Raw genomic sequence first — 25,590 nt, 5'->3', positions numbered from 1 at the left:
CGCATATTTATTATAAAAAAGAAAACAATGGCAAATAAATTTCTTTAGAAAATCAAAAAAATTATTTTTATTTGTAGTTTAACTCTTTAAACTTAACTCTCTTGTGAAGAGAAAATTCAGCGATTTTGCGCTTTCTGTTAAAAATTTTTAACCTTATGTTTGGTTGAAAAATCATACATAAGCATCCCGTGCAAAAAAAAATTTTGATCTATCATGTATTTTATATGGATTACAATTTTAAAATAAATATAAGTTTATAATTGTTAAGGATTAAGAATAATGGCGCGTGGAAATTAGATTAAAGAATAAGTCTATTAAACAACAATTATGAAGTAGTAAAATATTAATATATAAAGTACAATACAGGTGAAAGTGTTGCAATGCTAATTCGATGGCTTATTGTCTTAGGCTAACTCATAGAGCATTCCGACTTGGATTATATACCCAAAATACATTACAATATGATAATCTGAAATACGCTAAGTACACATGCATTTTTGGTATATTCAACAATAATAAATTTGGTATATAATCGCTATAATTTTGTCATAAAAATGAAAAAAAAAAAAAGAAAAATATTGAAAGAAAAAGAAAAAGAACCGACATTTGTTATAGAAAACTTTTGATAAATGATTTTAAATCTTTTAGTCCCGAAGAATCTTTTAACATTTCAAAGTTGTTTCTCTACTAACTGACAAATAAAGATCATGATATTGTTAAAAATTGACAAATATCGCTACGGTAAAATTTATAGATAAAAATTAAAAAAAAAAATGATTTTTATTTTTGACGTGAAAAAAAGTACAATAGATAATTGCACACCTCATAGCGCGAAGCGCGTGAGGTTGTGCTTTATACTCGACTCGTCAAGGTCAAGCAATTTTGTGATCTTTAAATGTCTCTATCACAACCATATTACACTTATTACACGCTTTTTATTAGCTTCACTTGTATGTCAGTTTGTCAGTTTGTCAGTTTGTCAGTTTGTCAGTTTGTCAGTTTGTCAGTTTGTCAGTTTGTCAGTTTGTCAGTTTGTCAGTATGTAACTCTCCTTCGCATAAAGAGACTACCATAATGATATTATTTAAATTTTGATTATTATCAACCTAGAACCCAGGTGATGACCTTCCTAGTCATCCTCTGATGACCATCCCGAAGTTATATCTCGAAACCAGGTGTTTTCTTCCGTAGGTTTTCATCGGGAATGGCACAGATAAACCCGTACATCAACCCGGAATCCTCTGATGACCATCCCGAAGTTATATCTCGAAACCAGGTGTTTTCCTCCGTAGGTTTTCATCGGGAATGGCACAGATAAACCCGTACATCAACCCGGAAGCCTCTGATGACCATCCCGAAGTTATATCTCGAAACCAGGTGTTTTCCTCCGTAGGTTTTCATCGGGAATGGCACAGATAAACCCGTACATCAACCCGGAATCCTCTGATGACCATCCCGAAGTTATATCTCGAAACCAGGTGTTTTCCTCCGTAGGTTTTCATCGGGAATGGCACAGATAAATCCGTACATCAACCCGGAATCCTCTAATGACCATCCCGAAGTTATATCTCGAAACCAGGTGTTTTCCTCCGTAGGTTTTCATCGGGAATGGCACAGATAAACCCGTACATCAACCCGGAATCCTCTGATGACCATCCCGAAGTTATATCTCGAAACCAGGTGTTTTCTTCCGTAGGTTTTCATCGGGAATGGCACAGATAAACCCGTACATCAACCCGGAAACCTCTGATGACCATCCCGAAGTTATATCTCGAAACCAGGTGTTTTCCTCCGTAGGTTTTCATCGGGAATGGCACAGATAAACCCGTACATCAACCCGGAATCCTCTGATGACTATCCCGAAGTTATATTTCGAAACCAGGTGTTTTCCTCCGTAGGTTTTCATCAGGAATGGCACAGATAAACCCGTACATCAACCCGGAATCCTCTGATGACCATCCCGAAGTTATATCTCGAAACCAGGTGTTTTCCTCCGTAGGTTTTCATCGGGAATGGCACAGATAAACCCGTACATCAACCCGGAATCCTCTGATGACCATCCCGAAGTTATATCTCGAAACCAGGTGTTTTCCTCCGTAGGTTTTCATCGGGAATGGCACAGATAAACCCGTACGTCAACCCGGAATCCTCTGATGACCATCCCGAAGTTATACTTCGAAACCAGGTGTTTTCCTCCGTAGGTTTTCATCGGGAATAGCACAGATAAACCCCGTACATCAACCCGGAATCCTCTGATGACCATCCCGAAGTTATATTTCGAAACCAGGTGTTTTCCTCCGTAGGTTTTTTTTTATTATTAGCTTCACTTGTATGTCAGTATGTCAGTATGTCAGTATGTAACTCTCCGTGGGTAATTTGCGCGCCTGAATATTTTTGATAATCAACAAATAATAGTTTAATAATAGTTTAAAAAAACTAAAAACACGCTTTTTATAGAAAACCAAACTAAAAAATAGAAAATAAATTTTAATAAATTTAAATTAAGAATAGTGTTAAAAATTTCAATAAATATAAATTAATAATAGTGTAAATGAAAAAAATGTATTTTTATTTTAAAAAGCGTGGGGTGCATGGTGTCAATAGTTATAAATATTTTATTGACAGATATGAGTAGAGTGATTATCATTTTGATATCTTAAAAAGCACCCCACGCTTTTTTTAAAATAAAATACATTTTTTTATTTACACTATTATTAATTTATATTTATTGAAATTTTTAACACTATTCTTAATTTAAATTTATTAAAATTTATTTTCTATTTTTTAGTTTGGTTTTCTATAAAAAGCGTGTTTTTAGTTTTTTTAAACTATTATTTTACAATAATATAAGTAGATGTACACCGATAAAACACTTAAATTAAACCATCTTTTACTTTCTAAAATCATTTCATGTAGCTATTTAAAAAAAAAAAAAAGTTTTGAAAAAAATTTTACGTGGACGTCCGAATGTCACCCCATTTTGGATGTACCAACGATTACTCCCGAACAAATTGATATTTTAAGACCGGACCTTTTTTATTAGTTTAAGAATGCGATGAACTGGGTCCGTATTTCATATCAGTAGCCTAGTTTACGTATTTTTTTTTTAAATTGAATTTTTATTAAAATTCACTACGATACAACCGTACAAAGACAAACGAATTTTTCTTATTTGTCACGTGCAAACTATGGCGCCACTTGATCAAGCTATATTTTTTTAGACTGCGTGCGCATATGACAAGAAAAAAGGGCGCTGATATTAAAAAAAAAAGAAATACTCTGTAAGAAATTACTCAATTATAATTTTTTTTTTTTTTTTAATCAATTACACAATTTATTTTTTCTTAAAAAATGAATGAGCGTTATGAGGCGTGCACTTTTGGATTTTCCAAACTTTTGTTAATTTTTAATGATTAAATTTCTTATAAATGAATGAACGGATCGATAAAACATGATGGAAGAACAGCTTTAACCGACGCGCAAAAATAATCACCAGCGAAATTTCATAATGGAATTTCATAAACCACGGCAATAGATTATTGAAATAATTCAATATAACGGCAGTGACCACAAACCCTTTAGCATAAACACAGTTAGTATAAAATTGAATTATTCGTTTAACAAGCCAGCTGACTACGGTTGGAAATTAATAGTTTTGGCCGTACCGAGTAAAGAGGAAAAGCCAGAATGGCTGACCATGTGATATTGGATTGCCCGGTGGTCAAATGTCGAGAGTAGTTATATGGAGAGTCAGATAGTTTGGCAGCTCCAGTCTGGCTACCAATACGTTCGTCTCAGTTCATACCTCTACAGGACTAATAGACTGTTTCGATTCGAACAAACTTTCATAATAATTACACGTTTCCACGTCTACTTCGATAGAGAATATTGACGTTAAAATAAAAACAAAAACGATTTCGTTAAAATAATAAAAGACAGAATGACAGAAAAATAAGCTGTCCTAACAAATGAGTTTACTTATGGTAATATATTGATTAGTTATTTTAAAAAAGTGAGCCAAGTGGAAATAACAAATCAGTTTGTAATACCACTGCACTGTAAAAAATTTTAGTATATAGTTGGACCCAGGGACTTTTACACCGCCGTGGAAGTGTGAAATGTCGGTGTAAAATTTCCTCCGTGTGAAATTTTCACTCATGTAAATTTAACACGGTGTAATTTACTGTTTTACACTATTCCGTGTTATTGTTATTGTTATTATTCATAACTTTGAAAATTTAATATCTATTACTAGCAACCTTACAGTCTCTATGTGACTGCCGTGACTTGTGAACTATAAATAAATAAAATTTTGCTTTCTTAAATAATGACTTTTGTTAAATTGCACTGTACTTTTTTAACTATTGACGTTTTTAATAATATAAGCTCATTCCGATGCTACACTCATCAAGATCTTTCATTTGAGTACCCACATTAATTTTTCATATATTTATATAAAAATTTTATATATATATATATATATATATATATATATATATATATATATGTATTTATGAAAAATATATCAAAATGCATGTGGGTACTCAAATGAAAGGTCTTGATGAGTGTAACATCGGGATGAGCTTATGTCTTTAAAAATGTCAATAGTTTAGAAGATACAAAATCATTTCTTAATTATTGATATTTTTAAACATATAAGCTCATCCCGATGTTACACTCATCAAGAGCTTTCATTTAAGTACTCACATGCATTTTGATATATTTTTCATATATACATATATATTTCATATATACATATATGTAATATATATAAATATATGAAAAAATAATGTGGGTACTTAAATGAAGATTCTCAATGAGTGTAATATCGGGATGAGCTTGTTTTTAAAAATATATTTAACACTATAAACATTCGCATTTTTATCAATAGACTCTAACATCGGATCCACTACATAATTAGTTAAATTTTAAATAACTTGAATATTAACATTCTTGATGGGAGACGTTCCAATGATATTAAGATTTACGTTAGAATGATTTTGCTCCGTAAAATAGCATAATATAAAAAAAAAAACATACTTTTAAATATTTATTTTTACATGTTTATATTCATAATCTAATTTTGTACAAGTCTGAAACTAAACAATTGTAAAATGCTGAAAATGTGGGAAAGCGGAGGATCAGGTTTTGGTCTAGATATCTCAATTAAAACGCGGAAATATTATTAAAATAAACCCTATAAATTTATTTACACAAATTACACTTAACATTTATTTAATATGTTAGCGGATTGTTGAAATAAAAGCGGATAAATAAAGCACTGCGTGATTAATAAAGCGAAGCCGGTTGACACGTGGTTGAGCACACTGCCGACACTGGAAAAGCGAAGAATTATTTTTACAAATAACACAACATCTGTAACAAACTAAAGCGGGTTAGTAATAATTAATTTAAGCAAATTAACTTATTAAATAAGCGAAATGCGGTTTGTTAGCAAAAAGCGAAAGTAAAGTAACACTAATGGCGACTTGTTGCAACGAAAGCGTGTAAGCGAAAGATAATAATAATAATGCGTCTTCTTCCTCGTCGACTCGGGGAAGAAGACTTATTGCGCATGTCTGCTGAGCAATCAGCCAATCACGCCATGACGTGATCAGTCAAGCTAAGCTTTGTGCAGGCGGTTAGTTTAAGCGGGAACTAGCAGTTGACAGGTGCGGCTCGTGAAATTGGGAGTCTCCCAGGGGCGACTTTATCGCGGCTGGGCCTGTTCACTGAACAACAATCAAATTAATTAATGAGAAATTTTCAGGAAATACATTTACACGCTTGGTGGTGTAAAATTTAGGATTCACACCGTTCAAATTTAACATTATACTTAGTGCGATTTTTACACCGTCCGTGTTAAAAATTTTTACACCGAATCATTTACACCATACCGAGTCCAAAAAATTTTTTACAGTGTGAATCAATATGTTGTTTTAATGAAATTATTTTCGTTATTATTGCTTGGCTAATTTTATTATAACACAATTTAAGGTACCCGCAGTTAATAAGGCCTAAGTGATAGAAATGATATTCAAAATAACCGCTTCCGCTAAAGGCTTCTTTAGTAGAAGTTTCTAGCATAGAAATGTCGCTACAAGTTTATAGAGTCTCAATACAACGTTCTCTGTCTTCTATAATTTCATCATCCGTCATATGCTAAAATAGCGCAAAAGAATTCCTAAAAAACGGTTTGAGTAAATGATAAACATTTTTTATAATTTTATATTTAATAATTTAAAATCATTGTTCTAATCTTTATCAACATCTTAAAAAGTGTTGTTGCTAAATTTAAGTGATGATTGATTTCTAATACCAATTTTATTAAGTGTAGTATAACTATTTCCAGTATGTTTAACCCGCAGGCCTTATTACCCTACCGTAGTAAAATAAGGCCTATTCGCAAGGTTTTTGAAAAAATTTAATTTTGCGTTTGTTTATGGTGAAAATTACCATTACTCCATTATATTTTATGACTAATGTATTAGTATAAAAATTAATGATACATTTCAAAATTTAAATGCAATATTTTCGATTTTTTTCAAAATCTCCCTTAGCTACCCGTACTGAAAAAAAATATATGCCGCACATACGGGGGCAAAAAAAAAGTATATGGCGTATATATTTTATATGTGCGACGTATATGTATTTTGTCAGCATATATGCGCATATATATTTTTTCAGTGTGGGTACGCCTTATTACCCGCCGGCACCTTATTTTTTGCTTCAACAAAATGAATTGGTTTTCGTCACTTTTTATGTTACTGATTTACGTTACTGCAACAAAATATTTTTTTTGTTAAACCAACAAAAATATTTGTGATCCCGGCAAAAAATTTTTGTTGCTTCAACAAACCGATTTGCTTAATCAATTAAACTGTTTTGTTGATGTAACATATGAACTGTTATCTTTATGCTAAAATATTTATCAATTTGTTATCACATGTGATAAGCTGCAGCTTGTATTATTGTGTCCTAACAAAAATTTTTTTCAATATGTGTCAATATGGCGTTTGTCAACATAGAATGAAATAAAGCATTGTCTTTTTGAATGAAAAATAATCATTTCTTGTCAAAAAATTGTCACATTGTATGAAAAAATAACAATTATTTAGTACAACAATTAATTAAAATAATACTCGGTGTTGCTTTTGTTTACAACCAAAAATTCGAAAAATATAAAAGCAAAATATTGATATTGTATAAATATGTCAGGAGGATGTTCAAAATCGACAAATTGTATCAATTGAGATTAAAAATCTTTTGCATAAATTTTTCACAACTAAAAATAGTAAAAGTATAATTATAAATTATTCATGTTGTTATAATTATAAACATATAATTTGTACAGTTAGATTTTAATTTTTTGATTGAATTGGAAATTTTGCAATTTCGCGATCAAATTCCTGGAGCGCAAAAATGGAAGAGTAGTAAGTGAATAAATGAATGAATGAATCGATAAGATATACATTATTGAATTCATTCGGCTTCAGTAAATAGGAAAAATTTCTAGTCCATGTACAAACTACATTAGAAATTCTTTCACATTCACCTTGAATCAGGTATCGATGTACTTTTTGCAAGGCACGTATTGTAATTTGCATTAAACGAAATAGCAGAAAATTAAAAAAAAAAAAAACGAGAGTAGATTCTTTTTCTGTAGTACTATCACGATTATTCGGAATAATTTTTCAACGGATGAAATAAACGTTGAAAATTTATGTAAGTAAAAATATTGCTTTTTATTTTAATTTCATTTTTTTTCAATACTTTTTAGTGAATTATAAATATTTATATGTTGTGGAATAATTATAATATTAACAAAAGTAATTAGTACACGGTACTATTTTTATTACAATTGAGAAGTTAGATGCCTGAAAAGAAATAGTTGGACATATGGCAAAAATATGAGTGATGGCTCATTCGATGCAGAATTAAATTTTGAATAAGTCAATTTTTTTTAATTTTTTTAGAAATCAAAATTTCAATTTGTTATCAACAAAAAATAAATAAAATAACGAATGGTTAACTCTACCAGTTAACAACTGAAAAAGTGTTGGGTTCTTACTAAGCTAGGAATCGAACTTGGATCTCCCTAATTACGCATCGAGCGCTCTAAAGTATTAAATAATTAGTCTTACAAATTCAAAATAATACCAATAAAATTTTCTTACTAGAGACATTTTACAACATAAAACGTATGACAGTCCTTATATATCATTCAAAACGTATTTATAATATTAGCATAAATTTGTATGTACATAAATAAATAAATTAATGAATGAAATATAAATAAATATGAATATCTAAGTGAATATTTAGCGAAAGGCGTTTCCACATTCGGTTTAATGCTAAAGTGTGAAGATGAAAGTTTCAAGATCTTGTTGAGTTTTGTTGGTTCCGGTGCATACAAGTGAGTCCCGTTTACTCAGAAACGAGGAGAAGAAACGATTTAGCGTTGCCGTTCCGAGAAATGCAAAGCTCGCATAAAGTGCCAGAACCGTACTGAATTATACAAGATTCGCGTAGGCACGTCGAGCGTACGTGAACCAGACTAAGGAATCAAGGATACCTCTAGACTCCACATCCTTCTACATAAACACAGATACAAATACAAATATAGATATAGATACAGATACAGATACATAGCTTAAATTACGAGATAGATCAGAGTGAAGAGCCAGACAGAGAGTGTAAGCTATATGCTATAAGTTATATATTATATACCATATGCTAAGGGCGAAAGGGATGCGGGTATAACTTGCTTGCTTGGGTGCATAACATGTCTCTGTATAGAGCACAGCACCATCACCAACTCAACGTAATCGCGACGTGTATTCCACGGGGTGAATAGCCACGTCGGTATGTTTCTGGCCGTCTGCCAGCAACGGTAACTACTGGTACTACCACATTAATAGAGTTTTATTGTTATTTACTGTGACAATGGGTAAGCGTGTGCAAGCTTCGTCGCGTTATTAACGACCGCGGCCTGGTTACGTCCACGCGTAAGTGACGAAGAGCCCACGAGGGGTAGTGTTGAGTCTACGATATAGGAAACTACTGTGTACTATGTACTGTATTTTGCACGGGCCTCTATACTATTATATGTTATATGTATTCTGAGCACTCACTGCAGAGCTGAGTACCTACCGTGTGGACAATATTGTACAGGCCGCTGTGAAACAATTTCGATAATTTTACAAGTTGTCTGCGTCCCGAGAAAATTGATATCATTATCGTTATATGTGTTCCGTCCTATTTATTTATAAACAAATTTACTACTCTTGATAACTTTGTTATATATATTTACCCATCACTGTGACTCCCAACTTTGCTACATGTGATCGATTATTTTGTCTCGTTATAATTTACTTATTGACTTTTTGAAATTTTTAGCGACTGATGACAGTATTCACGTAATTTGTTTTCCGTAATTTAATTGAAAGTTTTAGACGCAATTACTAGCTATTGATGCATAGAACCTGAACTGAAAATTTGAGTTTTTAAATTTTTAATATTGATATTGGGAAAAAATTGGTTTTATTCAGAATCAAACTTTATGTGGAAGTTGTTATGAATTCTAATACAGTTGCGAGTGTATAAGTTGAAATATTTATTTGTTCGATAAAATATTCTCCTGTGATCCTACGATTTAATATCGCTGACCTTTTCCTGAATAAAAAATTATTGGTTTATATATTTATTGGAAGTAAAGGTATGTAGGACGGGTATGGTTTGAATTGAGATAATTTAAAAAATTTTGGTAGGAAAAGTATATGAAATAGTAACCTCATGCTTTTAAGGTAGTACCCTCGCCAAAGTCGTTTTCTTAGGATTTTTTTTAATTTTGGCAGATTAATGTTCATATAATTCTGCGTCGATTGGCGCAATTTGAGAATTTTTGACCATCTAGTTTCCGAGATATTTAATTTCAAAGTTTGAGTTTTGAACGCTCTTATACATTACAGTATACGGGATATCGAAAAATTTACCTACAAAAATTTTTATATTTCATAAACTTTTCTTCGGATCTTTTTAAAAAAATAGAGTAACGTTAACTAACAACTAAACAATTTAAAAATTAAAAATTCATTGATAATTACCACACAGTTTCAGAGATATTTATTAATAAGTAATGAAAAATTTACCAGACTTTAACCGAGGAGGGGATACGTTAATAAAGCTGTGGCAACAGCGCAAGTTTTGTGAGCCGCGAAAGAAGTATGAGACGCGCATGCGCTGACAAATTTGAAAAGTTTAATTGACGTTAGGTGTAATATTATAGTTATTAATTTTATTTATTTAAAAAAAAAAACTATGATTATTTTATGAAAATAAGTATTTTTTTATGATACTAAAGTTAGCCGACATTTTTAATTTTTTTTTAATAATTAAATTAGAAAAAAAGAAAATTTTTTTATATTGCAGTTACAGTTTTTGAAGTTTTTTTCAAGTGAAATTTTTTTTTCATTTTTTTGTAATCATTTTTTCAATAAAAAAAAATTCTAAAAATTTTTAAATGTCAGCTGAATTAATTTTCATTTTTTTTTATATTTATTAAAAATTCAAAAAGTTAATAATTTTAATATAATAATATATATTAATCTTTCATAAGTTATAAAAATAATAGTCAGATGAAATAATAAAAAATATTTAAATTTAAAATCACTTAATACATAAACACAAAAATTTAATTACTTATTTTTCTGAAAAAATAAAACAATATTGTCAATTATTTTTTTTCTATTTGCTATTTGTATAGTTATTTGCATATGTGCTAGAGATTTCTGTCGTTTTTCAAGGACTTTTTTTTATGAATCGTCTTTTATAAGTCGATTTTTCAGACATTGTTGTATTATATTTCCGAATAAATGTATGTAAATAAATAAATAAACGCATGCATCAAAACAGAGGATAGTCTACAGCTAGTCCAAAACACTACAGTATAACCACTATAAAATATCTTAACGCTCACGCAGTGTTGCCAGACTTTTCAAACGATCAGTTTCTCGTTCGTGATTGGCTGAAATAAGTACATGAATAGCAAAAAGTTTTAGGCTTGTCAATAATGACTATCCGGTATGTGTACCGTACACTCTAGCATAAACTTTTGACGACGGAAGTCGCGAGGGTAATACCTTAAAGGAACAAAATTAGTATATTACACTACAAGGGCCGAAAGTTGAATTTTCGGCCCTGCGCGTCATAATGACGCGCAGAAACGAGATTTCAACTTTTGGGCCGTGTAGTGTATACGATTTTTCTTCATAGCCGGTCAAAAGTACGTTATTAATTTTAATTTTTTTAACTTTAAATGTTGATAAGTATGTTTTTGATGCCTGCCCCGACATTTGCGGCACGAGCGAAGCGAGTGCTGCTGGTCGTGGGGGCAGGCATCAAATACATTCGAAGGGTCAAGTCTGGTCATATTTTTTAATACACTGAGAAAAAAAAAATACTTTTATCAAGAAAATTTTCTTGATACAAGAATTCATGTTCTTGAAAATTTTCAAGAATATATATTCTTAGTTCAAGAACTTGTTAAATTGATTGAAATAATTTTTTTTGCTCGACGGGCAGAAAGCGTCAACTTTCGGCCCGCTGCGCTAGACGAAATTGCCGCTTCCTACCTTCGTCGAGCAAAAAAATAGTATACACTCCACGGGAAATAAATAAGAAAGCCTCAGATCACATGTAATTGTTGGCCGAGGCGAAGCCGAGACATTTCTTACTTTACTTCCCTAGGTGTGTAATATACTATTACTTAATTTAAATAAAGCTATTCTCTTGTTTATCCATTATTTAAAGATAAATATTGATGCTCTTTTCTTCAGAAATTAAGAATAATAGAATATTTGATCGTCATCAAATTTCTTGTACCAAGAAATTGTTAATTGAGTAAAAGTATTGCACGATTCATGATGCGAAGCATCAGAGAGTGTTTACGATCAAAAAATTTTTTTCGCCTCATTTTTTTTTTCTCAGTTTAATAAATTAATTTCATTTTGTCAAAGATGTTTTCATTTTCATTAGTTTAACAAATGATATTAATTATTATAAAATTTATAAAACAAAACATATTATAAGCTAAAAACTCTTATTGCGTTTTTTTTTATCGTTTTCATTTTCAATTGAATGATCACAATTATTAATAATACTTCCATAAAAAACACAGGTTTCAAACTTGATATTAGAGCAATTAAAAATTATATCTCCACTAAATATACATTTTTGATAATTAATAATTTGATTATTCAAATTTAAATTTGTAGATAAGCATTCTGACGATAGTTTATTGGTAGGAGTATTGAATTGACTTTAATAGTACTTTGATATTAAATTAACAGACGACAAAACAACATTGATAATTATTTTTAAGATTAGAGGTAGCTATAGAAATGACAGCGGTTAACAATTTGTTATAGTGACAGAATAAATAGTCCCTAGTTACGAGTGTAATGACGCATGAAAAATTCTTTCCTCCCGTTGTTACAGAGAGCGCGCGTGTACTTCTCACAGGGAGTAAATGTTAAACTTTCATTCCTGCCATAAGGGAGGAAAGTACGTACTTTCGACCGAGGTATGAAGAAAATTTTTTTTTCTCAGCTGAAGTAGGTGGCGCTGCTTCCCTAAAGTATCTAAAAATCTTCATCAAATATAAAAATTTATTGTATCAAGTATTTATGATAATTTGAATTAAGAAAAATTACTTCCACCAAGAATATAATTTCAAGAAAAATTTTTACTTCGGTCAAAACAACTTCGGTCTTCCTTTAGGCACCCGAAAATTTACTTGAGCCAAGAATTTTATTCTCCAGTCAAGAAATCTTTCTTTCTGTGTATCCATTGTCTGATTTTCATGTCAGACCATACGTAGACATCTCAGGACATATCAAAAATTATATATGGACTTATCAGCAAATTTTTCACGGAAAATTAAAGCCTAATCATTACGGTTTTTGAAAATATTTAATTCTATATTTTTTTATGTTGAAATTGATAATTTTTTGTTTATATTTAAAAAAAAATGTACTTTAATATTCAACTAGAAATTTGAATAGCGCGCTACGCGCGCTCCTAAATTTTATCCAATAATGAATCGTGGCCCATTTTTTGCGAGTTTTGACCTTTGACTAACTTCAAGAGTTTCATGTATTTTAATTTAGAGGATAACATGAAAACTTTAATTAAATTTGACGTTTTTATTTTATCATCAATTATTATCTGTTAGTAATTCAATCGTTTTTTGAATAATTTTTCACGTAAAAAAATGTATAGTGTAAAGTGAGATACCATCAAAAACTTCCATAAAGTCAAAATATGGTGAAATGATAAACCCATAGAAATGTGGTAGAGAAAAAAGTAATAGAGCTAGAACATGAAGACAAAAAAATACAAGAAATAAGAGAAGAGATTCGCTGCATTTGCTTCGATGTAGCAATACTTGTATGACTACGTCCCTTTTCTTCTTGAATATAACATTTCTTGTCTACCTTACCTTCTGTATTTTTTTCCCGTTCTATCTCGTGTTATATCTGAGAATAAGTTGCTACCGGGTATATAGTATGCGACACAGCCAGCAATGAAGAAAATTATTGTAGTGAATGCTTTTGCATGCTCGCGGCAACTTTAAAATTTTCATTATTGTTATTATTATTTTTATTAATATTATTATTATCATAGTTGTTATTATTATTTTCTTGAGTTTCCGCTTCACTCTTGCGTCTGAATCTCTTTTCACTATTTTATATTCTTATGTACATTATGCACATTGCACATGTGACTGTCTTGGTACGCGTATGTGTACTGTATGCTATATACGTATTTCCTCTCGCGTATGCATAACTATTTTATGCTAATATTTTGCTGGATAATGCGACGTTTATTTATTCACATGCACACACTATACAGTGTCTTCCACGTAACTCATCTCTGTTAAAATTTTTTTCATTTTTTACCTTGGTACAACCAAATTAACAAATTGAGTACGTGTTACATTTTTTTTGAGTAATAAATTATTTTTATGACGACTAAATTATAAAAGTGGATAAAATATTTCATTTTACAAGCTCGTGATATAAATAATTGGATTCTTCAATTCCAATTATTTTTCATAATTTGTAAGCTACAACAAAATTTGTTTATATTATATACTCTGTATTAATAAAAAATATGTTTTGTTCACTATATATTAACAAAAAACCAAAAAATCGTATAAAAAAATTTTTTTTCAACATACGCCCTCTTGATTGTAAGAAAAAAAAATTTCAAGCCAAAAGAGCGTGCAGATATTAGGAAAAATTGATTTTTGGAAGTTGGACTGAAAACACTAACACATCTCAATTGTTTTTAATTTTCAATTTTTTTAACGAAAAGGTATAAATTTTACTTTAAATTTTTTCAACGAATGTCCATAAAATACAAAAAATTATAAATTTTTTAAAATAGGGCTTTGATATCGTTTTCAGTCTAACTTTAAAAAATCAATTCTTCGTAAGATCTCGACGTTCTGTGATACTTAAAAGCTATTTTGATAATTTTTTCATATTCGCAATTTGGCTTTAAAAATTTTTTTTTCTTAGCTAAAAGGGCGTAAGGTAAAAGCCCCAATTATTGACGGGGGTCTAAATATTGACACCCTAAATTATTTTTAAATATATTAAATTATCTGTAATAATAATAAAGATCAAATAAATTTTTATTAAATTCTAATTAATTAAAAAATTGAAAAAAAAATTACTTTCAGTTCAAAATATTAAATATTAATTATTAAAAAAAAAATAAAGTTAGCACCAGTTCATCAAATAAGCTTACGAGCGTCTATTTTCTTAACAACTTTGGTTAGAAAAACAATTTTTTTAACTGCCGAGTTTAAATTAATTTTTTCATGTAATTATATGATCTGTTTTTTTATTTAATTCACAATATATGAAATATTTATAAAATTAAATGATCGAAATTAATTGTATGCTTTATAATATTTAAATAATGGGAGTCAATAACTAGTTCATAATTTTTATGGTGAATCCCATATTGACAGCCAGTCGACAGCGCTATGACGCCTTTTTTTTAATTTTCCTATTAAATTTGACTCGGCTACGCCTCAGCCATCATATCCCACGCCAGGAAATCCAACTTTCTGGCCTTGGGTCGTAATACACTATTTAATGTAATTTTTTTAGTTGTTACTCACAATTAAATTTTTTTCTTAATTTATCAATAAACAAATAATCATTTAAGCCACTAAGAAAACTACCATCAATTACCTTGTTTCTGTTTCAGAATATCAGCGCCTTTCCAAGCTGTAGCTGCGGTGTTAATTTTCTTGGGAACTTTCTCGGCGCTGATCGGGCACTGCCTGGCCGATCACAAGACCCTGATCGCTTGCGGGCTGTTTCTCCTCGGCGGTAAGTAAAGTAACAACCTCACTTCTCAGAATACTGTATATACCAGAAACAAAAGAACAACTGAATAAACCACCCGAGCAAACAAATAAAGAGTAAGAACCCTTGTATAGATTCCAGCCAAAAAAGCGCACCAAAAAAAAAACTATATTCTCTGGAGCCTCCAAGTGTTGAAAGGACAGAAAGTAAACGGGAAAGTTTATCGGGTTGCTGGTCACGTATCAAAAGCTCTCCATCTCCATCTTACTTTTTTTGTTACTCTTCAAGACGAAAAGTGTCGTTGTGTATCAGACCCGCTACTCACTTCCCCCATCTATCCAACAATGTGAGCTTGATCTTACCACTCTTTCTGCCACGAAAAGCACGTCCAACCACAAACCTTTCCATATATATACAGATATACTGACATGGCCCGTAATCTCACCTTATTTTTGGCTCCTCTATGTATTCTAAGTATTCCTTTATTTCTCTCCGTGAGAAAGGGTCTACTGTAAATAGGTAATGTATACACTTGAGGTTTCTTGCGTGGAACCGCAAACGATGTACGTTTACTTTTACTACTTACTTTAGTACTGATACTGATACCGCTTATCAACCATTGAAATTGTTGACAAAAAAATTTTAAAAAACCAAATATCTACACTGAAAGATATTTTCTTCAAAAATTACCGTTAAATTTACGGTAATCGTGGGACGGATAGCGTGGCTTCATAATTTATTGGCAAGTGAGATAATTTTTAAGTTTTTTTCAACAAATTTTGTTTTAAGTTTTCCTTAAATTTTATCTAGTCTACCATAAAATAAATGAATTTTTTGTTGAAATTTTTAATTTAAAAATGGTAATAAATTTAAGGCTGCATTAAGTCTCATGATGAGAGTGAATTTAACGTTAATTTTTAAAGAAAATTTCTTCCCGTGTACATTGTAAAAAGTTTGGAAAATCCAAAAGTACACGACTCATAATGCTAATTTAATTATGAAATATTAATCAAATGAAGAATGTGAAAAAAATATATAAAACAGCTAAAATAGCACGATAATCCGCAAGCGCCTCTAGTAGGAAAAATGTACGCAATATATATATATATATATATATATATATAGTCTTCTGGTTTTTTTTTTATTTTATTTTGTACACAAACGACACTGAATTATCCAGCCATTCGCATTCGGTGACCTACAATTCTTTCGATGAATTAAAAAAAAAAAATTTAACTCAATTAATGCATTTTTTTTGCAAGTTACAGTGTTTCCGGAGTTTAATACATGACGGATAGGAAAATTTTTTGACCTATTTTGATGTTTTTCTTCCCTTTCTATTGCACTAAATCAATTTTTGAAAAGTGTCAAATTAATCTCCATTAAATTATCTTGAATAAAAATAGTTGCCAAAATGAGGTGAAGAAAATTTTTCGATCGTAAAGTACTCTTTGATGCTTCGCATCATGAGTCGTGCAAAATCAGTAGCAAATTTTTACTTCCATCAATTGGAGTTAATCTCAATTTTTTTTTTTTTTTTTTCATTAGGGTGATTCTGAAATAAATATGGACTTGAATTCGAAAAACATTCCAGTATCGAGATTATACAGAAAAAAATAAATTTTAATTAGTTGAAACAAGTTTTGTGAGCCCAATTACTAACAGATACGTCAAATAAAAAATTCTACTAGCAATAATCAAAAAAATATTAATGCAATTTTTTTTTTAAATTGAACTTTATTTGTTATATTAAACTAAGAGAAACAGTTATGTTAATTTTAAGAATCTCTAAATAGCCATTTTGTGATTTTTAAACAAATAAAAACTATTTTATGTTCTCAGGATCAATCACATGATAAAATTGAAAAAAAATTGTATTTTTCAAAAATTCGCAATCCCGATTATTTTTGAAAAATTATCGTCATCTCATTAAAAAAAGTTATTTTATAAAAAGACTTGGAATATTTAATAGTGGTTGAACTCCTCGACGACCCGCAAATTCAATTCAACTATCCACTTTACTATAGAATGATTTTTTGTGCACACAAGCACTGACTTCATCCTCTCAAGTGCTCCCTCGGTAGACAACACCGACAACTTTTATTCATTCAGACGATACCAAGAATTCACAGAATCCGAGATCCAAGATTTCATTCTCTGATTTTCAATGCATCGACTTTATCGTTTATCATCTTCTTTATCCGGGGAAAAGCAATGAACAGTGTATGGTGGAAAGTCATCCCGAAATTTCGGAGAATTAACTTTGTATACGATGTAAGCTAGAGTTTTACGGGAATTATTTTATGATACCCGGGATCTAGTGAATATTTGACGCCGCAATTTTCAAAGCCTTTTAGTATTGTTGAAATATTGATCTGAGAATGAATTTATGTGTAAAAATGTTTAAAAAAAAAAAAGATTAATTAATATTATCGTTTTAATCTAGGATTAATTAATTATTTATTTAAATAATCTTATAAATTTAAATAAAAAAAAAAAAATAATTAATTAATTAATTATTAATAATAATTAAAAAGAAAGAATAGTGAGTAATAATATAAATATAATAATTAATAAATTATTTGTCCTTGTACGAACATAAAATATATGAGAGAAATATAAATATGGTAAATATCGGATCAAGTATGTGACTAACTTAAGTATACTTTTCCGTATATGTTTCGTCTAATGTTACAATTATATTTCCATTTTATTATCGCATCCAAAATCATAAAATAATACAAAAAAAAAAAAATCACAGGTAGTTGGAATTAATAAATGACAAAGAAAACAATTTTTTCACATACATTATTTGCTTGACTACTTTCATGCACTAGTTATGGTAAAATTTTATAGTTGGTTATAATAATTTTGATAAAGTGCAATAGAATTACAACTGTATTTATGAATTTATTCATGTATTTTTCAGAGCCTGATGAAGACTCAATAAAGAGTCGAAACGTCGCAATAATAACAATAACATGATTGTTTTCTTTGTAATTTATTAATTCCAACTACCTTTGATTTTTTTTTTGTATTATTACAATTATATATTTTATTTATATTGCAATCTACATTTCTTATAAATTTATGTCCACGTGGAAAGAAAAATATGGGAACTATTCCCATAATTTTATGGGAACAGTTCCCAGGCAATTATAGGGACTGTTCCCATGAATTATGGGAACTGTTCCCATAATTATAGGAAATTTTCCCAGAATTATGGGAAAATTTTCCATAATGATGGGAATGGTTCCCATAATGGTATAGGAATGGTTACTGTAATTATAGGAATGATTCCTATACAATTAAAGGAACCATTCCCATAATATTATAGGAAATATTCCCATAATTATATAGTAATGGTTCCTATATTATTATGGGAACTATTCCCATAATGGTATAGGAAGGATTCCTAGAATATTATAGAAATCATTCCTATACCATTATGGGAATCATTCTCAAAATGAAATAATAATAAAATCTTCGTGCGGAGTGAGTTCGAAATGATTCCTATAATATATACACTGAAAAAAAAAATTGGGGCAGCCACATGATTTTCATGTTGTAGGCAATAATAGTTAAAACAACAATAATAATTAAATAATAATCATAATAATAATAATCTATATTATTAAGATAATAAGAAAAATTTTGTGGCCAGTGTATTTATGTGATAAAATGGGTTTTTGCTTGGAGTTGTGCCGTTTCAAGGTTTCATATCATTCTCACCAATAGTCAATTTATTATAATAAGAATTTAGGCTGCATTCGAAAATGCTCTGTGTCTACATACATAATGAAGAAATGACCTTGTATATGGTAAACTATTGACATTTTTGAAGATAGAAGCTCATCCCGATGTTGCATTTTTGATATATTTTTCATATATACATATATATATATATATATATATATATATATATATAGCATATATATATATATATATATATATATATATATATATATATATATATATATATATATATATATAAATATATACAATACATGAAAAATTGATGTGGGTACTCAAATGAAGGGTCTCGATGAGTGTAATGTCGGGATGAGCTTATATCTTTAAAAATGTCAATAATTTACAAGATACAAGGTCATTTCTCAATTATATGTTTAGAGATAGAGCATTTTCGAATGCAACCTAAATATCTATTATAAATTGACTATCGACGAGAATGATATGAAACCTTGAAAAGGCACAAATTCATGTCGTCCTTTGCAATGACACTAAATTTCACTAAAAAATCGATTTCATCATGTGACTATCCAGGAGACAAAATTGTTCTTATTCTCTTAATAATATAAATTATTATTATGATTATTATTTAATCATTATTGTTGTTTTAACTATAATTGCTTGCCATATGAAAATCATGTTGCTGTCATATGAAAATCATGTTTCTTCCACAGGAATATATCATACGGCAGCCTCGATTTTTTTTTTCCATGTAGGATTTAAACCTATATGTTGCGGGAACCATTCCTATACTATTATGGGAATGGTTCCCATAAATTATGGAAACCATTCCTATAATAGTATAGGAATAATTCCTATAGCATTATGGGAACCCTTTCCATAATATTATAGGAATACTTCCCATAATATTATAGGATTAGTTCCCATAATGATATAGGAATAGTTTCTATAATAGTATAGGAATTATTCCTATAGCATTATGGGAACCATTCCCATAATGGTATAGGAATAGTTCCCATAATTTTCTTTCCGTGTAGTCTTTGTTGTGTCTGCTAATGAAAAATTTAAATAATGCCGTGAATTTTCTCCATTAACTGAAATACCTTAGTATGATAATAATTATATTATTATTATTATGATAAAATATTCGAGCGTGAAAAAATAGTCCAAGTATCGCATAGACAGAATTTAAAAGATTTATAAATATTTTAAACAGGTAAAGTATTTCAAAATATGAGAGGAATGGAACAAAAAATTGCAAGGACATTTTAGTTCTCTAAGAATGTGAAACAGAATGAGAGCAAAAAGTATAAGGAGAGTAATAATAAGTAAAGAAAAGAAAATAAAAGGAAGAGGACGAAGAAGAGAGTCGACTTTTCTTACAGTAAGTCCACGAAGAAAACTAAAGCTAGAAAAAAGTGTTCACAAGTGTAACGAGGGAAAACGTCGCTAGAAAAGAAGTTTGAGTTTTCATCTAGTGTATATAGTTTAAAATTTTTATTTTTCATCTTTTGCTTTATCCAAGAAATTCTTTTTCCAGGTACGTTGGAAAGAAGCTTGCGGTAATCAGTGTTGAATTCCCAAAGCGAATTCATTTAATTGAATTCTGCTGAGCGTATTAACGAGTAATGTGACTCTTGACCTCGGTTTGAACTACTCTTCATTCAGTTTCCTACCATCCGGTCGATTCAATTCCTCTTAATCATTACTAACGGTTAATTATTCACCCGTAATTATGTGCCATTCCGCGTTCTCTCTGTACTCGGTACTTATACATAAAAATCCGATTATACTTTTTTCTTAATTTAATTAATTCCGAGTCGCTTGTCAGCCGACGAATACATTTATTCTTAATTAAAAGCTCTCTAGTTAGAAGTTTCAATGGAAGTTTAAATACCATAAGTGCTTCAGTCGCAGTAACAAAATTCATTTTTACTATTTTTTGATACTTCAAATCGATCTTTCGAAAAATTTTCTACTATAATACGATAAACATTATCCTGTGGATTTTATTTATCAATATATATATATATATATATATATATATATATATATATATATATATATATATATATATATATATATATATATATATATATATATATATATATGTATATATTATGACCCAGATTTTACTTTTTGTATTTGAGTATTTTAGTTTATTTTTTATTAATTACTTAAAAATTAATAGAAAAAATTATTGTCATTAGTGCGGCGATTATTATTTAATTATTGTATTTATTTAGTTAATAATTTTATATTATTGTTACCGAAGGTATGATTAAATTAAGAAATTAAGCGTGTGAGAAATTATTACGAAGCCGAGCGAATTAATTGTAAAAGAAATTAAAAGACTGGGCAAATTATTCTAAGTTCCGAACAAGATTTAGTATGGAAAATCAACGAATGGATATATAATGAAAGAAATTGCGATTAAAATAATAAAGAATTGTGATTCGACGAAACGAATGGATAGAAAATGAAGGAAATTACGATTAAAATAATAAAGAATTGAGTTTCGAAAATAAAAACTTAGAATTTGGCGAGACGAATGGATAGAAAATGAAGGAAATTACGATTAAAATAATAAATAATTATTTTTGAATGCTAGTTCGAGGACACCGGACAGGTGTCTAAAACGACCCTTCCGGTTCGTTACAAGAGAGTTAGGGGAAAAATGATAAACGCCAAAATTTGGCTCGATAAGGCAAGCAGTTCTTTCTCGGGAGAATTACTCGGACGAATACTCTTCACCAAGTAATTCTAGAGGATGATACTCTACCTGGAGTCTGACCAAGGCCCAGGTAAGTATCGTGAACCGACCGGATTAATTTAAAATTAGTAAGCCAATTAAGTACATTAATTAAAGTTGGGACTTAATTTATTTGAGATAGTATTGATTAATTAAGTGAATGTTAAAATGAGTACAGTAATAGTAAGGCAGTTAACAAAGAACAAAGTAAAAATATATAAATGAGAGTTATCTACTTGTCAGCCAGCTCAAATGATCTTGTCTACTTTTTAGAAACATACACACAGAAAAAAAAATGTTCTTGAATCAAGTATATAATTTTTGAAAAACTTCATCTTCTTGATTTGAGTAAAAAAATTCTTAAACTAAGACATTTTTACTTGGTTTAAGTAAATTTTACTTGATTCAAGAATTTTTCGTCTTGATTCAAGCCAATTACTCTCTTTAAAATTATTTTCTTGGTTCAAGAATTTTGCTCTTGAATGAAGTTAATTTTTTTTTCGGTGCACTGAAAAAAAAGTTTTTTTCCACCCAGAATACAAAATATCTTTATTCAAGTTTTTTTAAATCCAATATACGTTTCTTAATATAAAAAAAACTGTTACTTTTCGCCTGAGAATACCTAAGTTCTTTCTGGAGCTAAAACTTTATGCTGCGTTACCATAGCAGCCGCAGCGGTAGCGCCACCAATTCTCTGATTTCCCTTCAATTTCACAGTCCTGGCGTGTTTATTTACGTCATTGAAAAGTTGTACTAATTTATTATTTATTGAACAATTACCCAGCTCTATTATAATTGATATTAAAATTTGGATGGATCCTTGGGTACACAGAATAGTATATTACATACCTAGGCCAGTAAAATAAGAAAAGTCTCAGATCACATGTAATTGTTGGCCGAGGCGAAGCCGAGGTTGACAAACATGTGATCTGAGGCTTTCTTATTTACTGGCCAAGGTGTGTATACTATTTTTCTGCTCGACGTAGCCGGAATGTGGCAACTTTGTTTAGCGCAGCGGCCAGAAAGTTGCCACTTTCCGGCCGGAGGGCAGAAAAGAAAAATTTCTTGACTCGAGAACAAAATTCTCGGCTCAAGAAAATTTTTGGGTGCCTGAAGGAAGACCGAAGTTGTGTTGGCCGAAGTAAAAATTTTTCTTGAAATTCTATTCATGGTGGAAGTAATTTTTTCTTAATTCAAATTATCATAGATACTTGATATTAGATTAGATACTTTAGGGAAGCAGCGCCACCTACTTGCTGAGAATTGAATGCTGAAAATTCTCACCTTGAGAAAATTTTTCTCTTTAATATTTGATACCCACTTTATATTATTTTAGCGTGCAATTATACATATTGAATGGAAAAAAATGATTCAATATTATTTGATCTTCCCATTTGACATGTTAATCAATAAAAATATTAATGAAAATTTACTTTTATCGAGATATTTAATTTTTTGGAGCAAGAGAGAAATTTTCTCAAGACAAGAAAATTAACTTCTATCGAGAACTAAATTTTTTGGAGCAAGAGACTGAATTTTCTCAAAACAACAAGATTTTCTTGACAAATAAATTTTCTTCGATCAAGATACGTATTTTTTAAAGCAAGAGAATTAATCTTGTTGGAATAAGTGAAATTTCTTGTCAAAAAAAAATTTTTTTTTCGTTCAAGAAAATAATTAAGAAGAAAAATATTTTCTTGGCTCAAGTGAACCTTTTTTTCTGTGAACGAAAAAAGTTGCTCGAATGGGATTTATCATCTCTGCAAAAAATCTTTGAAAGTTATTGTTTTTTTTAATTTATCTTTCTAAGAGTTATTCATTATACAAATTTGATTTAATAAAATAAAAGGTTGAAGGTAATTAAAAATTCAATTTGTCAATAATTTAATTGATAATTAATAAAATTTTTTTTAATTGAATTATTGTAATTAATTTAATCTTTTTTTAATTTAATTATAATTAATTTAATTGTAATTGATAAATTGATAATTACTAATTTATTGATTATAATAAAAAAGTTCCACCGTATCATAAACATATCATATGCATCTGTGTCAAACGAGGTTAAGTCGGCTATATTTTTATTTTGGTATTTTGCTGAGGAAGAACCCGAGTTTTTTGAAAATTACTATACTTTTAAGGGTAGGAAAAAAACTTTGGTATTCTTAATTAGGTATACCAGTTTTTTTACTGGAGGGAAAAATTTCCTAGGTGGAAAATATTTATGTCATATGGCCGCAAAGTGGCGACTTTCTGACAACGACGATGTTGCGATATGAGCTTAAAATTCATGACGGGAATGTACGAAATCGGGCGGAATTTTAATGCCCGAGGCGAAGCCGAGAACGGAAATTTACGCTCGTTTTCGTACAGTCGCGTCACAAACTTTGAAGCAAATATCATGAAATTATCGTAGTCAAAATCACCACTTAGTGGCCAAATGACATACATTATTTTTTGTCATTATTGCTTCGTAATTTAAACTTTCGAAGGATAGGTGGCAAATAATTACGTCTACATTTTATTAAATTTGGCGTTGTTGTTATTTTATTAACATTAGATTCTCTTCGCAATAAACTGTCAACAGAGAAATAATCAGCGCCACTAAATAGTAACTAAGTTTAAAATTTAGTCAAAATCCATCGGTCGGTACACTAGAATTTGATATATTTCGTTCTTAATTTCATCTGATTGTACAAGGAAAAAAGGGAAAAATAAACTTTGCAACCTAGGCCGCGGAAAAAATGCGGTATGGTAGAGTCTCTAGAGATGAGTGTCTTTTCGGACGCTACCCAACGCTCGAAAGTTGAACTTTCAAAGCAAGTACGACAAAAAAACTTTTTTCAGTGTATAATTAACCAACTCGGTTAAAATACCACTATTATTTAAAAAAAAAATACAACAAAATTTATCTACTTGGTTATTATTATTACTAGGGCCGAGAATTTAGTTTTTTTAAAAGAGAGAGACAGAAGATAGGTGTAGCCAAGCGTTCTGATTGGTCATAATAAATTAATTGTTTTTTGTTTTTCGCAATCAAGTGAAGACAGCAGCTTGAAGAAAAAATAAAAATTAGATTGCTAATCCAACATGAAAATATGAAAAATATGTCAAAAAAAAAAAGGTTGGTTTTCAGATGTAAAGGTGCTTGTAAACAAATACAAGTCTGTACTGCTCAGAGAAATAAAGAAGAGAATTTGAAGCACAGTGTTGTGACTAAAATGTTTAATGAAATTAATTTAAAGAGAACAGTAAACAAGCTGGCGATTTCGCTCAAGATCGCGTAAAAGAATTGGTCCCGGCCTCACTGGTAATTTTGCTGGGGATCGCACTGACGGTCTTTTTGAAGGTCTCGCTGGAGGTCTCGCTAGAACTCTTGCCGATGGTCTTGCTGGAAATCACGCTGACGGTCTTTTTAGAGGTCTCGCTGACGGTCTCGCTAAAGATCTTGCTGGAGATCGAGCTGATGGTATTGCTAGGAGTTTCGCTGGTAATTTTGATGGCGATCACGGTGATGGTATCGCTGGAGATCACGCTGACGGTCTCGCTGGAGATTACACTGACGGTCTTTCTAAAGATCACGCTGACGGTCTTTCTGGAGATCACACTGACGGTCTTTCTGGAGATCACACTGACGGTCTTTCTGGAGGTCTCGCTGGAGATCACGCCAACGGTCTTTCTAAAGGTCTCGCTAAAACTCTTGCTAATGGTCTCGCTGGAGATCACGCTGACGATCTTTCT

At 30.3% G+C, this 25,590-nt stretch overlaps 1 protein-coding gene across 1 annotated transcript in view; it reads left to right on the top strand.

Annotated features, from left to right (window-relative positions):
• The window catches only part of LOC123268779, a 228,182-nt gene that overhangs the window by 127,145 nt on the left and 75,447 nt on the right, over window positions 1-25,590 (top strand). Inside the window, exon 3 of the mRNA XM_044734135.1 lies at window positions 15,286-15,410. Within this exon, the coding sequence (XP_044590070.1) occupies window positions 15,286-15,410 (125 nt within the window). The remainder of the gene's footprint in view (window positions 1-15,285; window positions 15,411-25,590) is intronic.

The sequence above is a fragment of the Cotesia glomerata genome, linkage group LG7 (assembly GCF_020080835.1).
Source record: "Cotesia glomerata isolate CgM1 linkage group LG7, MPM_Cglom_v2.3, whole genome shotgun sequence".
NCBI lineage: Eukaryota > Metazoa > Arthropoda > Insecta > Hymenoptera > Braconidae > Cotesia > Cotesia glomerata.
The sequence above is the reverse complement of the archived record's forward strand: the minus strand, read 5'-3'. Positions and strand labels throughout refer to the sequence as shown.